Source organism: Stegastes partitus, unplaced genomic scaffold (genome assembly GCF_000690725.1).
Source record: "Stegastes partitus isolate 25-593 unplaced genomic scaffold, Stegastes_partitus-1.0.2 Scaffold1477, whole genome shotgun sequence".
Taxonomy (NCBI): domain Eukaryota; kingdom Metazoa; phylum Chordata; class Actinopteri; family Pomacentridae; genus Stegastes; species Stegastes partitus.
In genome coordinates this window covers 1-15,817 of record NW_007579208.1, presented here as the reverse complement: position 1 = coordinate 15,817, position 15,817 = coordinate 1, and the positions used below count along the sequence as shown (strand labels likewise).

At 40.8% G+C, this 15,817-nt stretch overlaps 1 protein-coding gene across 5 annotated transcripts in view; it reads left to right on the top strand.

Moving 5' to 3' along the window:
• The window catches only part of asph (aspartate beta-hydroxylase), a 31,889-nt gene extending 16,078 nt beyond the window's left edge, over window positions 1-15,811 (top strand). For 4 of the 5 annotated variants that reach the window (XM_008299885.1, XM_008299887.1, XM_008299883.1 and 1 more), the window contains 8 exons: window positions 8,198-8,287; window positions 9,594-9,674; window positions 9,854-9,960; window positions 10,457-10,528; window positions 11,552-12,137; window positions 13,042-13,098; window positions 13,235-13,282; window positions 14,393-15,811. In XM_008299885.1, the coding sequence (XP_008298107.1) occupies window positions 8,198-8,287; window positions 9,594-9,674; window positions 9,854-9,960; window positions 10,457-10,528; window positions 11,552-12,137; window positions 13,042-13,098; window positions 13,235-13,282; window positions 14,393-14,400 (1,049 nt within the window). In that variant the 3' untranslated portion in view covers window positions 14,401-15,811. The remainder of the gene's footprint in view (window positions 1-8,197; window positions 8,288-9,593; window positions 9,675-9,853; window positions 9,961-10,456; window positions 10,529-11,551; window positions 12,138-13,041; window positions 13,099-13,234; window positions 13,283-14,392) is intronic. The other variant, XM_008299884.1, reaches the window with a different exon arrangement.
• The last annotated feature ends 6 nt before the right edge of the window (window positions 15,812-15,817 follow it).

Genomic DNA, 15,817 nt, shown 5'->3' with positions numbered 1-15,817 from the left:
CCCGGCTTCAGCTTTTCCTCTTTTTTCTGTGCTGACTCTGATTCCAAGACTGTCTACACATGAGAAACAATGTGCAATGATGCATCATTAAGATTTTTTAACAAGAAGTCTTTGATTTCACGCTGCTTTATTATTCAGGATCATTACTGTCCAATATAAAACAATGACTCGAGCTAAAACAAAGTCATTTTGTTGATCATGTGCAGACAGTCCGACTCTCTGCTTGTGATAGAGCCTGAGTAGTTCCCTCGCTGCCTAACCTACGCTTAAAACTTCTCTTACCTTCTCCCCTTGTTTCTTTCCCTTCTTCTCTTTCCTCCTTTTCTTAACCCTCTTCAGTACATCTTTTGTCTTCATTTGATTCCATCTTTCTTTTTTCTGCCTTTCTATTAGTTTGTTCCACTTTCTTTCCTTTATGTCCACACGTTTTGCTCCCAAACTTCCCCTCCATCCACCCATGCCTCCATCCCTTCCCCTCCTCTTGTTTGCGTAGGCCTGACCAGTGAGGGCGATGGTCAGGGCGAAACCGAGGTTCTGGATTGGTTAGAAGAAGTGGAGGAGGGCGGCTCTGATTGGTTAAACGGTTTCTTCACTTTCCTGTACGGTCTGATAAACCCACTGGAGCCCCTGGAGGAGGAGGATGAACGCGGTGCCTCAGGAGGAGTTGTGGAGGTGCAGGAGGAGGACGATGAGGACGAGGATGAAGGAGTAGTCAGAAGAAGAGGAGCAAAAGATGATGGAAATCAGGGGCAGAAGATCGTTATAGTCGGCCTACATAACCAATAGCCTCGGTTCAAATGCAGCCGTCCAGTGAACCTGCACTTTGTTTTTAACTGAGGGGCCTCAACATCCAGCAGCTACAGCTACTGTGTTGGAAAAACTGTTATACAATATTTTTCTCTGCTTGCTTTTGCAGGTTTTGACAACTTTACCCCAACCAGTAGCTTGAGATTTATAAATCTCCAGTCGAGCTGCATGCTGTTGGCCCTACCCAGGTTTCACCTACTGTCAAACGTGACAAACTTCATTCTTGCTCCAGCAGAATCTTTAAAAAAAAGTAGAGTCCTTTAGAAGGCATTTTCTACGATGTCGATTTCTCCGCCTGGATATGGAACTGATACTCAGGAACACTTTTATAAGTTCTGTTCAACCTTTTTTAAAAATCTGTTAATACATTTTCTGCACAACCCTGGTGGCAACAGCCAACAATATTATATAAATAACGTGAAACGCAAAGATGATTTGCACTTGGACAGCTGCTCAGTTGTCCCTTTCTTTCCTATGGCTGCATGGCATAAAAACTGATACTGAAAACATTTACTCAAGACTCTTGGACATATGGCACAATAGGCATGAATTTGTACTTTTGTAAACTTCTGTCAAGACCAAGGCTTTTGGTTTTGTGTTGGACCCACTTTTCTATCTGGTATTACCGTAGAATCTCAATCTGGATTTTAAAAAAAGAGACAAAAAAACATCAATGCAGCTATAAATTAATGACTTTATGTCAGAAAGCTGTCATAAAATGCAGGCCACCTTGGGAGTTGGTCTTGCTTGCAAATGACATCTGTTTCACTTGGTCATACTCCTGAGAGAAGGATCTGCACATACCAAAAGTCCAAAGGTCACTTAAAATCCTCTTTATGGTACTTGGCTGCATGTCAAAACACTACACACAACTTCACGCAACAGGAAATGTATAGAAGCGTGACTCTCCCGAAAAGTATCACGTTCGTTGGTGATCTTGCACCAGCAAGCTTCCCTACTGGTAATGATTACCTTCTGAAGAACCAGTTGTTCTTCAAAATGGCTTTGGACACACATAGTGATAGTAACTCTTTGACATGGGCAGATGACAACCTTTACCTCACATGAAACTTGACCTCTATGAAGACTGAAATACTGACTAAAAATGAAATTACACTTTTTGTCCACATATACATTTTGTTGACCTTAGATGCCTGATTTGCATTTTAAAATTCTGGCAGACTTAAAATGGCAACAAACTTTGACATGCGAAATCAGAGCTTTGTGATCAGATGTCATTAACCAGGTCACATATCCAGATGCAAATTACGTGTCAATAAAGAAATAGTGTCTTGGATTCACTGGCACTGAAACTTTGTGGGATTGCAGTACATGAAGCCAAGTGGGTGCTTCCCATCCCTCCAGGTTCTTTTGTCCTCTGCTGGAATTGTTGTTTTTGGTTTAAGTCATTCCTCTGCTCCGCACTAGCATATTTCACTCTGTCATTGCCCTCAAACCATAATAAATAAGTGTCTGACACATACCAGCAGTTGCCAACCATGACACCTTAAAACATGTTTATTTAATACTTAGGTTTGCGCAGAAAGAATTGGTGTTGGTTGTGTTGTAGGTGAAAGGTGAGAGAACAGCATGCTGCTTTAGGAGGGTGTGATGGACGAGGAGTCACAAAAGGCCGATGCATTCAGGAGGCATGTTTGATTCTTCAAACTATAGTTAAGTAATAACTGCCACAACGTTAGACAGCTGCAACTAGCCGCAGGTGTATTGTCTTGTGCATGTGGCAGGGTGTGTTTCTGTGTGAATTTACTGGATGGTTATGAAGGCATGGGTGACACCCGATTCAGAAACAGGCCCTTCCTGCTCTGGGTGGAGTGACTTTAACTTTCGCCTGTCAGAATAATTAAACTTGACGATACTGTTGAAGCAATAAAATGAACTCTGAAAGATACAGGATTTACAGAACTCCAGTGACTTTAACCTGAGTAACTGAGGCCTTCAGACCATTGAGAGCCAACCTGAAAACCAGTCTGTTTTCAATCTGTCTCCCTAATGGGCAGAATATATGAATCAGTCCTCTTGTCTGATGCTGGCTCTGTCACAGTTTTCGTCGCACCTACACTTAAAATATCTGCCAAAAATACTTGATAAAGTCATTTTCTTGCAGTAGCCTGATCTATTTTAACTTGACCTTTTCTGTGATTCTTTCTTTTTGCACCGATAAAAGCTATGAAACATTTTGGAAAACACATTTCCGCTGACTCATTTTAGATCTAGTTTTGCATGCTGCTGTTGTGTAATCCCAAAAATATTTTGAAAGTTGATATTTAGGCACACAAGCTGGTCATTGTGTGAATAGTCTGGAAGCAGTTATTGTGCTGATGCATTTTAGATAGTAAAGCTGCAGAACTAACATTGAATCAAACCTGTTATTTTTGCATTGGCTTGCACGTGGTTTTGAGTGACTAATTCTTTATTATTTAGCTCATGTGGTTCCATTTTTATTTATTCCCCATGTGTTTGTATGTGTGCATTTAAATGTCAGATAAGCAGAGTGGAGTGCACCGAGTGAGGAAGAGAAGCAGACACAGAGGTACACGTCTGTCTGGATGACAGTCTGCTGAGCTCTCACAGCTTACTGGGTCAGATTAAAGTAGTCACTCTTGCTTCATTTTACAGCTACTTCAGAGATTCATGTCCTCCCATCAAAAGCCTTGCACTGCTCAGGGGTTGGACTGTAACTGTGCTAGATTGGTAGAAGTGTTCAATGCTTTTGTTTATAACAGAGGGAGGCAGCTGCATGACTCTTCAGTGGCGGGCAGGACTAACCTTTGTAGCATTTTTCCTTAACTGGTCATATTGCACTTCATATGGTAATTTTCTATCTTCTGTAACATTAGTGTAAAAGGCCAAATAGTTTGCTGCAGCTGTTGTTAGTTTCCAAAAGGATGAGCTGACTGTGTGTGTTTGTGTCTTGAGACAATGAAATGCAGTATAAAAGCATTTCCTACATCTAGTAGAATGCAGTGAAGACATCTTTCGGACTGCTTTCTTTACACCAATTTATTTCTGTCTTTCTGTGTATTATCAATCTGTATGTTTCCAGTCCAACCAGAACTCCCAGTGCCTATGTTCAGGAGGAGACAGAGGAAAAAAGCAGGATCCAGAGGATCTGAGTATCTGGGGAAAATGCGAGCAGCTTCTCTGGGCCTTGGTGGGCTGCTGGCTTTAGATATCTTAGTTTGCTTTACTTTGTGGTGACCTTAGAACTGGCTAAACAATACCTTCAAGCTGGCCATTGCTATAAAGCCATAAACATTATTTTCACTTTAAACAACCAGTTAATTTTCTTTGTTGTTCCACAAAAAACTGACATGGTAACCTCAGTCATCAGTTGATACAACTTTGAAGCTTTTGTTCAACGAGTAAACACTTCTGCATACTGCATAGTTTCCCTGCATGGTAGCTGTTGTCACAGTGGTGCATTTTTCTTCCGCTGAGCTTCAACTCTGCCCCTGTGTCCTTTTGCTGCACTGTACATGAAAATGTGTCGCTTTTGTGGATCAGAATCTGGCTTTTCATCGGCCATTAGCCCTGATTGCAATATTAGGTGAAAGTTGCATTCTGTGCAGCTGAACTGGAGTTCAGTCTGTCATTGATGTAGAGCAAAGTTCCATGCCAAGTAAAGTTGTTGCTTCGCTGCAGCCTGAGGCTGAGATTAGCTTCAAATAGCATTTGTGGTGGATGACAGTTGATGGAGCTGTGCAAATAGCTTGTGCATTAAGTGCAGCTGCTACTGGATGAACTGCTCTGTTAATGGACTGATCGCTTCATGGTGTATACGACAGAGGTCTTCCATGTAACGGACTGGAGTGGTGTAACTCTTGTTTTATTTTTGTGTAACATCAGATGAAAAACCTGGAGATGAGGCCAGGAGAGGAGCTAAGAAAGGTATTGTCCTGCAGCCATATGCATGAAGCTGTGCTGTGTTGCAGTGTGGACGACACTAATGGGTCAAGTTTGACATACTCACAACTGATTGCGGTCCAGCTGAGTGTGTTTTTATTTGATAAACAAACTAAAAGCCGGCAGATGTGTTTTGTAAATAAACTGCTGTTTTTATAGATGAAGTTATGAGCTATTATCTAGTTTTCTAACAGTTGGTTTATGGAGATTTAAAGATAATGAGACTAGATCTGTGCCTGTGTTTGATGAGTGAAACTTGTATTAAACCTGTGAAATCTATGAGATTAACTTGACTTTAGCACATTTTTAAGAAACAGGTGTAAATACCTGTTTAGACTCAGTATATCAAATCAGTCTTGTCTCCAAAGTCTGCGAACTGCTCGGAGGAGGCGGTAAGAGCAGTATGACATGGGGGTGCTCTGGCTGTGGATAAAAATGTTCCTAATTCATCCGCTGGTGTGCACATACCTGCCTGCAGTGTGGTGATGTCCAGTAACAGAGTGAATCTGAGCATGGCCCCTCATCCAATAATTATTTTGTGGTGAAACACCAAACTATGTTGTTGATCATCCATCTCAGAAACCTCTACAACTAAAGACGTAGGCTGGAAGCTTCGGGAAGCTCTGAAGCAGCAGCTGGCCATCATCCATGAACGAGTGGAGGCCAAGAAGCTCGCTAAGCTGGCTCTGGCCGAAGTCAGGCAGCTCCTGGCCAAAGAGGAGGAGGAGAAGGAGCTGGAGCTGGGCAGGAAGGAAATAACAGCCAGGGTGAAGGAGAGAGTGGCCACCAGGCTGAAGGAGGAGGAAGAAAAGATGGAGAAAGAAGAGATGGAGAAGGCTCTGGAGAAACTACACAAGGAAAAGGCAAAACAACCGGATGAGAAAAAAGAAGAAACGAGCAAGGAGGAGAAGGCAGGGGACAAGAAATCGAAGAAAGGAGGGGAGAAAGAGGAGAAGTCAGAGAAAAAAGGGGAGGGAGAGGGAAAGAAAGGACAGGAAGAGGACATGGAGAAAGGAAGAGAGTCTGCCAGAGAGAAAAGAAAGAAAAATAAAGCTGAGAAATCTGACAGAGGAGGCAAGAAATGAAGTCTGAGGTGATGAGTTTTCAAAGGAATATATTGATCGTATAGGAAGCCAGCGTCAACCATTCTAGACAATAGGGCCCAGGAAGGAATGGTGTGCTGGCACATTCTGGTCAGTGCCAAGAATCAAAAACCAAATTAAATGTTTGTCAGACTCAAAATCACAAAAAAAAAGTATTTCTGATTTTGAACAAGAATTTTGCCAATTTTACAAAAATCTACTTTTTGAGGAGTTTGGCTTCATTTGTCTGATGTCGCTTAAAAAGGAATTTGTAGAAAACAATACTTTGATTTGAAATGATACCCAGCCCTATTTGGCCTCTGTGTATATCTGCATACTGACCAGTCCACAAGTTTGTCGCCAATGAAAAAATATTTCGCAAAATTAAAATAGAAAAATGTCAACAAATTTGTTGATTAGAAGCATAACAACAGCAGCAGCGGGGGGAAAGTAATTTTCTTGTCTGTTTGATGAATTTAATATATTATGTGTCATATTTACTAGTTTTAAAAACTGCTCCATGTCCTGGAGCGAGCTAGCTGCTTCTATGTTCCTGTTACTATCAAAGGTAAGACTCTTTAGGGGCTGCAGCAACCTAAAAGAAACCAGATTGTGTCGTATAGTGCAGCTACACCTTTGGTTGATGCAGTAACCAGCTGGGAGTCCTTGTATGGCCTCGACATGAAGCCAGCCTCATTTTTTCAAACAATTTTTGTCATTTCACTTAAAGGATGAGAGAACAATGGGTAAAATGGAAGAGTTGCACAGAAACTACAGGGAATAGAAAAAATGATGCTGTGAAGCGTTGATATTAAGTGTGATGTACTTTTCTGTTCATGATGCTCGTATTTAGAGTTGATTAAATGGCAGTTACTGGGCTACCGTTTACACCCCCAGTGTTGGAAACTTGTGACAAAATGTGAGTTTTTCTAAAATAAGGAGATTTATGTTTCACGATGACAAATGTGTTGTTTTCTTTTGTCAATAAAGTTTCTGGATCATTGTAGGTGCTCTTCATTCAAGTGTAAAAACAAATGTTTATGGGTCTATCTGATGTTTGCTCCAAGAATGACTGAAAGAATCCACAAATGAAGCTTCCTCTACATACATACAGCCTTTTGTGTTTTCCATTTAGCTGTATAGCCTTTTTGCTACTAGTCCGATGGTGAGTCTTGACAACTTCAGCATCTGAATTGGTTGAACGTCACATCAAGAACGTGTCAGCAAAAAAAAACAATGAACCAAAGCAAAACTTAAATTGTGTTCAAGCAAATGAAACAAATCCTAAACATGTTGAACCAAAGACTTTTCCATTGTGGTTATGTGACACCACAGAATATTTATTAATGATGAGTTAAAAACACATCAGAAAAAGTGCACAAAGAACAGGAAGGAGTGCACATTTTGAAGACAGGAAAAATCGTCTTGAAGATATCCATCTGAAAGTAGCACTTGGAAACAAAGCCAATCAGAAAACAAGTGTCACTTTCAGTCTGTTTGTGGAGGAGCGATGACATTGGGGAAAAATACATTCAGCTCACGGACAAACAAAAGACGCTCCTGTTAAGAAGTGCAGGTTTTGATGTTGGAGATGTATGTGATGGTAGTAATTGAACTTAAAGCAATATTAAATGAGCTTTGTTATAAAGCTGCAGTTTACAGAGTTTTTAAATAAGTATAAACAAATGGAGATACTGCAAATATGTATCTCAGTGCAGTCAGTAAAGAAGACTTTAAGTTAAATGAATGGATGTCTTGATTTTGATAATTATAGCATATGTGTACATTTACACTTTGTTGTTTTTTCATTATTTATCAGCCTAAGTGACTCAACTGCCAGTGTCAGTAACTCAACTAGGTGCTCTTATTACTTTTACTAAAAACAAAACAGGACTGTAACAAAGTAAACAAGAAAGTAAAGTGGAATTGGACTGGTTGTAAGAAGGGGGCAAAAACAGTTGGTTGTCCTGTGCATCTGTTAAAGTCAGCCAGGTTGTTTTCAAGTTTGGGCAGGAGCTGCACTAAACCTTGTATAAAATGATGTTGTAAAAGTATTTTCTGTCAGTTCAAGACAAACCAGAATATGCCCATGTTTGGTTCTGAAATAGCTGACTAAGGTTTAAAGTGCCAGCAAAGGAAACCCAAACCTTTTTCAGCAGTGTGATGCCAATTTGTGTGAATGATGTTATATGAAACATAACTTCATATCTGTGTATGCAATTGCCCACAAACCTGGCTTGTTATCTCTGTGTTTACAGTCACTGAGGGTGCACTGATAATGTGCTGATTCAGTGGCTACACACACACACACATACAGTACATACCCTGCCTCGACACTGTACACATCTATATCGTGCCAACAACCTGTGCATCATCTCATGTAGGACTCAAAGAGAAGGCTGTTGTCGTCACGTCTCGTAGCGAAGAAGCCGCTGCCCCAGTGGAGACCGTGGAGGCTGAACCAGAACCAGAAGGTAGGTGCACACTTTGTCTGCATAAACGTACTGCTAATAGGTAATGAGGCAAGAAGAAACACAGCTGCTGTGAAGTGACCGAGGGTTATAGTGTCACTACTTTTGCTGTAGGTCGTATTGTTATCAGAAACAGTACAACAGTCTGTGGTGAAAGTTTTAAAGCGCTGTGTGCACTTTGAACACATCTCAGTAAGAGAAATAGAACTGAAGTGCTCTTAAAATTAAATTTATTTTGCTAGCCATCTGAAGAACTTCATAAAGCGTGTATCTTTTAAAACTAAAACTAAGCATGGTTGAATAATAGTATAACTATTTGATCTATTTTTGTCTATTCCTCACAGTAGCTTACTATGTTTAAAAGTATAAAGAGTGAAGTATAAAAGAAATGATAAAAAATGAAACTGAATAAATATAATTAACTGAATATACTGAAAAAAACTTGAATCTGAAAGTTGGAATTAAGTCCCACTATATAGAACAATAATAATATTTTGTGAGCCCTTAACTGTCTCATAGTGTTTTGATTGATCATTAATATGTGTTATTGTAATTTTTGGGGAATTTTGAGTTCCTGGCTTTGAGAAATTGATGAAATAAGTGTCAGAATTTGAGCTTAAACAAGACGATGATTTATGTGGGATGAGGACAGTTTAACCAAGGGTCTTAAGAGAATAAAAATGAATCCACGCTAAGTTGGCAAAACTTGACCATAGAGAACCAGGACACCAGAAGGTAGAAAGTCAAACCTTTCTGTCCTAGAACAGCTGTATCCTAGGGGCACGTTTGTCATACATGCCTGCTTTTGAGGCATTTTTACTGTCATTGCAGGAAAACTGCATTTAAAATGTGGCGTCGCATCTGGTGTCAGCGAGAGTAGACATTATTTGTATGAAGACGGGTCGACTGTCATTTATGTGAATATGCACGAATCTATCAAAAGCAGATTGTGAGGCAGGTGTGGAGCTGAGTTTTTGTTTAGTGTTTAAATCATTCATTCAGAGTTTGATCCATGTTAGGCCTGTTTCTGGGGTTGTGAAAAAAGATTGTCTGACAAATAGATTCCTAATACAGGTTTAACCTGTATCACTTTATAGATGTGTATCGGGTTGATCACACTGCTGACTCATGAAGCTGTATTTAAAGTGGAATGTAATCAGTTAGACCTGTATTGATAAGTCTCAATGCCTACTTTCATAAAAGCAGTGCAGGTAAGTACGTAGTCAAGATTTAGTGAAATAAAAGTCTTTTTAATTTTAGAACTGAAGTCGCTTTGTTTTTGTTTGACATCATGCCCTTCTGTCCTTAGCTATTGTTGAACCCGACCCTGTCCCAGTGGAAGATGTTGTTGAAGCTGTTGTGGCAGAGGAAACAACTGCACCACCTCCAGGTACATCACTGTGTATATTTGTGAATGTCTCGGTGACTACTTTTTGTTATAAAGGAATGTTTTGTTGAATGTGAAAATCTACAGTCAGTCACATGATGCATGTTCTAAGCCTGAATAGCTGAAGAAGGTGTGTCTGTACTTCATAAAAATCAGTACGACTCATTGCTTCTTCCCTCTAGAGCCTGAACCTGAGGTAGAAGATGAGCCTGAGGTGGTCGCATCTGAGCCTGAACCAGAACCAGAACCTGAGGCTGAACCAGAACCAGAGCCTGTGGAGACAACTGAGGTTGGTACCGACCTGGTTATTGGTTATAAGACCATCTGAGAACTGTGTCCAATTGCAGAATCACGTTTTTCTTCATCCTTTTCAACTTCCCTGCTTAAAGTTGAAAAATTCTAATTTATGCAAGAAGCTTAATCTTTAGTTCATTTTCGGAGCCACATAAAGGTGCAGTTTGCAGGATTTTGAACACAAGTATAGCATTAATATAGCAGCAAAAAACATCCAGAGCAGAGCATAAATTCACTCTTTCTTTGTGTGTTCTCATGGGAGCTTCTCTGTTTCATGTTTTTATCATGCATGCATGTTTGTTTTTTGTTCTAATGCAGTCCCTACCTTTGAAACCGTATTTTTCTGCTGCTTCTCGTGCACACGTTTTGTCTGGTTGTACAGTAAATGCGAGAGGTTCACCTGTTCATTTGGATTCTTGCATACAGCACCTTTTAAACTCGAGCGAACTCAAATGTAAACCTGCTAATGTTGGTGGTGGTTTTCTTTTCAGGTGTTTGAGGAGGATCCAGAGGTGCTGGAGGAGGAGCCTCTTGCTGTAGAGGAGGATGCACCCGTTGAGGAGGTATGTGGCTTTTGTTTGTGCATTGCAACATTTCATACTTGACTTATGACACGAGCAGAAAGAAATTTCTTTGTCTTACTGTGTCGTAAAATATATTTATTAGCTGCACTTAGACACCTCCCTTATTTTTTTCCCCCCCTTTAAGTGTGAAGCTCCATTTGAACTGTTCTACTAATACTAATCTGTGTCACACATAGGGAAGGACAGTAGTAGCAGCAGGAATTTAGACCTGCACACTGTTAATACTGCTCCTCACAGCCTAAAAAAAACGCTGCTACAATTTTAAAATGTAAATCTTCTGCCTCCTGCTGGCAATCAGTGTTTCACCCACTCTTTTCTACTTTGTATTAGCTTGTGTCTGTGTAGATTTTCAGTTGTCCTGGTCTTGGTAATCCTCTGAGCTTTTGTAAAAAGCAACTGGACTTCTTTTTGTATGAGCTTCAGTTTGTTTTGTTTCTAAGGATTTGTGCTTGTACCATTTATTGCGGTATAAATAGGTGCAGGCATAAAGGAAGAACTCACCCACACTGTCTTGTATAGTTTGACCTCATAATGAACCTATTGTTGCAAATTCACAATTAAATTGTGCCTTCCTTTGTTGCACGTACTTTTGCAGACAACATGTGTAAGTTATTCATTTCAATCATTAATTTATAGAACATCAGAATGTTTTAGTTTCTGAAAAAAATGAAGCATCTGGGAATTTTAAAAAAATAATAATAAAATGAATACTATACAGATAATCATTCAGCAACAGTTTCAGCAAGTAAATTTGTTATTATTGCTCTTCTTATTGTTGTTGTCATTATTTTTTATGTACCACTTAGTATAGTTTCCACTGATTTTACGATAATTAAATTGAACATTTACATATAAAACAAGCACCTAAAGAAGTACACAACGCCAAATGTAATGAAGGAAGACCAACAAAAGGAGGGAAAGAAAAAAGAGTCAATAAACATTTAGCTGACATCAACAACTGCTGTTACTAATTTCAACTAATTAACAATTTTGCACGATTAGGACGCTCCAGCTGAGGAAGAACCAGCAGCTGAGGAGACTGCAGTAGAGGAGGCAGTGGAGGAACCTGCTGCTGAGGAGGAGGCCGCTGCAGAGGAGGTGGCTGAGGCTGCAGAGGAGGAGAGCGCTCCTTCAGAAGAAGCTGTCGAAGAGCCAGCTGAACAAGAGGAGGCTGCTCCTGCAGAGGAAGCTGCTGAGGAGGAACCTGAAGAGGAGGCAGAAACTTATGACGAAGCCGTTGAGGATGTAGCAGCAGCAGCAGCAGAGGAGGAGGAGGAGGCAGTTGCTGCAGAGGAACCTGTGGAGGAGGCTGCTGAAGAGGAGACGGTTCCAGAAGAAGCTGTTGAAGACGTAGCGGACGAAGAGGAGGAGTTGGCACCTGCAGACGAACCTGCTGAGGAACCCGCTGAGGAACTTTCCGATGAACCCGCTGAGGAACCCGCTGAGGAACTCGCTGAGGAACCCGCTGAGGAACCCGCTGAAGAAGAGGAGGCAGCTCCTTCAGAAGAACCGGTTGAGGAGCAGGCAGAAGAGGAGGCTGCAGAGGAAGCTCCTGAAGAAGAAGTAATGGAGGAGCAGACAGTACCAGGTAGGAAGAAAGGAGATACAAGTAAAAGGATGAGGTAGACCAGTGGGATTTAGTGTTGTTAAGATACTCAGTTTTTGACTTGGATCCTCACTTTTAGCCTTAAACAATAGTTTTGCAGATTTGCTTTTTCACAGAGAGTTCGGGTAAGTGTTTCCATTTACTGTTCTTCAGAGGCAGAAAAATGCTGACAGGCAGCAGGGGAGCGCTTCATTACAAAACAGAGTGCCCCATGATACATGGGTTTGGTTTCAAGTGTGACGAGTCCTCCGCATATAACTGGTTACCAGAACAGGAGTGTTTGTAACAGCAACACTTTCTAAAGAGATTTTTAAATAGAAGCGTGCAGAGTGGCTGCAGAAAAACCGCACAGGGATGCTGAGAGCAGCGCTTCTTTTCAAAGTGGATGCATACGATTCTGCTGCGGAGAAAATAAATGCTGGATGGACACACAGCTCAATAAATGTCATAATAATAATAATAATTAAATAACTACATTTTGTAAAGTCCTGTGATTCCTTTTTTTCACAAGTTTATGATTAGACTTGGTCACTCTGCTGACAGTTTGTGTCCAGTGGATGAAGAACACTTTTATCAGTCAGTCGTAACTCATAACTGAACTATCAGCACTGATTAAAGTTCAGGAGGCTCATTTGACCTCAGTGAAAACTTAGTGTGCTATTAGTCCAGTAACACAGATTAGAGAGGACTTTATTGTGGTTTCCTTGCTCTTGAGTACGTTTGCTGAGGTGTTACCTAAACTGTACGTACACTGAACATCTGGAGTGCTTGAGCTGATAACGATGATGTTTTGGTGTCTTTACATATTAAAATAATCTGATAATTGTTTCTGTTTTTAGAAGATTACAGTTTTTCATGATTTGAAATGTTTTTATTTTTTCCACAGTCACAGAGACAGAAGAAGAAGAAGCAGCACAAGAAGTAGAGGAGGCAGCAGAAGAAGGTGATAAACACACTCTTGACTTCTACTAAAATGAACCATGTTTCAGTGTAGATACATGTCCTGTATATTCAGACGCTTTGTGAAGGATTTTTCATGTTTTTTGTTCTTACCTTTGCCTGTGTTTTCCTTTTTGCAGCAGCAGAGTTTGTTGAGACAGAGGAACAGATTCAGGATGAGCCCACAGGTAAACACTGCTTCTAATAAACCTCGAGAATCAGTCCTGTCGACTTGCAGTGTACGGCTTTCTCTATAATTATTCTTCATCAGAATCGGTTTCAGGTTTGAACATGTTTGGCTGAATTACTCCAATATTGAAACTTGCCAGTGTGGAGCGTAGAATAGCTTTGGTGTTTGAACAGAGTCACAGGCTGGGACTTCATAGATCTGCACATGGTCGAGTCAACAACAGCACAGAGTTGCATTTAAGCCATTTTAAGGAATTAAGAAATTATTTTCAGAAAGAAAACACATCAAAATATGTAACTTTGATACACAGAGATGAGTTTTTATGGATTAAATCAACGACTAGTAAAGAACCTGTGCTCTCATCGTGGAAACTGATGAAATATTATGCAATACAAAGGTAAAAGCTACGACCAGGAGAGCTGTCAACGTGGAGCTGATAGTCAGCTGCACTTTGGCTGTTTTGACAGAAGAACACATTATCTGCTCTTTTTGTTACTAGAAAGCTTGTCAAAGGCTAATTATTGATTAATCCAGCAATCTGCTTTCTTTGTGTAGGTGTCAAAGAGTAAAAAAACAAAAAGTGCATTTTTATTTCCTGCATCCCAAGCTGACATCTTAAAACATCTTGTTTTGTCCAACCATGAGTCCAAAGATATTTAGTTTACTTTCACATACGACGATAGAAGCGTTAAATCTTCTCGCTTTGCCTGCAAAAATAACTACAGTGATTATTTGATTGTCTAAATAGTTTCCAGTTGTCTGTCAGTGCAGCTGTATTGACATATTAGTTCCAAGTATTACCTGAGATTGTTTAACCTCAGTTACACACTGAATACAATGACGAGATGTCGGCACTCAAATGACAAACTTAAGCAGCAAACTGTGGAGTTCTGCATAGCAAGCAGCATATTTGCTGCTTATTTATCTCCAGAAACCCACCATGAACTGACGTTATCAGAGCGAAACGGTATCCGTATCATTCACACGTCAGCACTGATTAGTTACACTGGACACAAACAGGTGGAATGACAACAACAAAGCGACGCAGACGGATGGAATCCAACCTGCTCAGGTGAACACTGAACATCATTCTGTTTGTTTCCCATAGAAACGTAGAGGCTGCAGTGGTCGCCACGGTGACGGAGCAGGGACCCACTGATGCTGCATCAACACCATCTGAGCATGCTCAGAGCGATGATGCATCTCTCCACCTCCAGAGAAGCGATTGAGTCGTCATGACAACACTCGCCTCTCTCTCTCTCTCTCCCCCCTCCTCCCTCTGTTCTCACCCCTCTGAAACCTCCTTTTAGTGTAAATGTGTGAGATGATGGATGAGCTGTTTACTAATACGGTACTCCTGTTTTTACCCTCCTTGTGTTTCATTTGAGTTCTTCTTCCTCCCTATGTAGAACACCTGTTTCCATTTTTGTTCAGGGTGTTTTAGTTGTGTGTGTGTGTGTGTGTGTCTGTGGCCATGTTTCCAGGCCGTGTGAAGTGTGTGTGCTGTGTCCGTTACAGTCGGTCTACCAGAGTCTTCTGAAAGAGCTGTCACATCAAACCAGTCTACGACTTTTTTTCAGCTGAGTAATTTGGCTTCCTGGAGCGAAACTCTGTTGCCAAGCAAATAGAGGCCAAAGTTGACGTCTAAAGACAAATCAGTAGTTTCATAACAGCCTCTAAGTTAGAAGACTCTGGTGTTAATGGGTTCAGAAGCTTCACACTTTTAAAGGCCGCAGCATCAAAATCAGAAACCTCACTGTGAACACTGCAGAATGTCTCAGCTGGTGTCTCCTTTTACGTTTTTGTTCTCTGAATCAAATCATTTGTGCCCCTTTATTGCAGCATTGTTGACAGACGTAGAGAAGCAGCTCCACAGCAGTGGAGATTCTATGCAAAGGTGTTGTGATGCGTGTCACCCGCCTCCCCCACCCTCCTCCCCCAGCCACTTCAGTTACCACTCAGTATGTGTGGCCTCCAGGATGAGCCATATGCACATGAACTCAGAGAGAAAGCTGTGTGTGTTTGTTTGACTGTGATGTTGTTAAGTGTGCGTTGACAAATCTTCTGCTAATCATTCCTTTCTGTGAGCCGTAGTCAGGATGTTAGATTTGTGTTTACCTCCTCTTCTTCTTCTTCTTCTTCTCTGACTATATGAACCTCTGTGTGTGTGCTTGTGTGTGTTCTGTAGATTCATAGCTGTTTTGTTTTTTCCATATTTTCTCATTTGATTGCGAGACCATTGAATAAGTTAACTTCAGCTCTTTGAGTTTGAACTGTGATGTTAATGAGGACACCACGGACGGTGCAGAAGTTCCTCTCCCCCCAAACACCAGCGATAGACGGGTCCCTTTGGGAAGCCCAGCATGCAGATTCAATCAGGATAGAAGCATTTTAACCCTGTGTGAGCCAAATAAGAGCATTTTGTATCCAGACTCTCCTTTTTTTTTTTTAAAGTCTGGCTCACAGAAGGTTAAACAGATAAGGCGCCATGTTCCTGTGGAGATCTAGATGTTAGTTTTTACCATGCGTAACT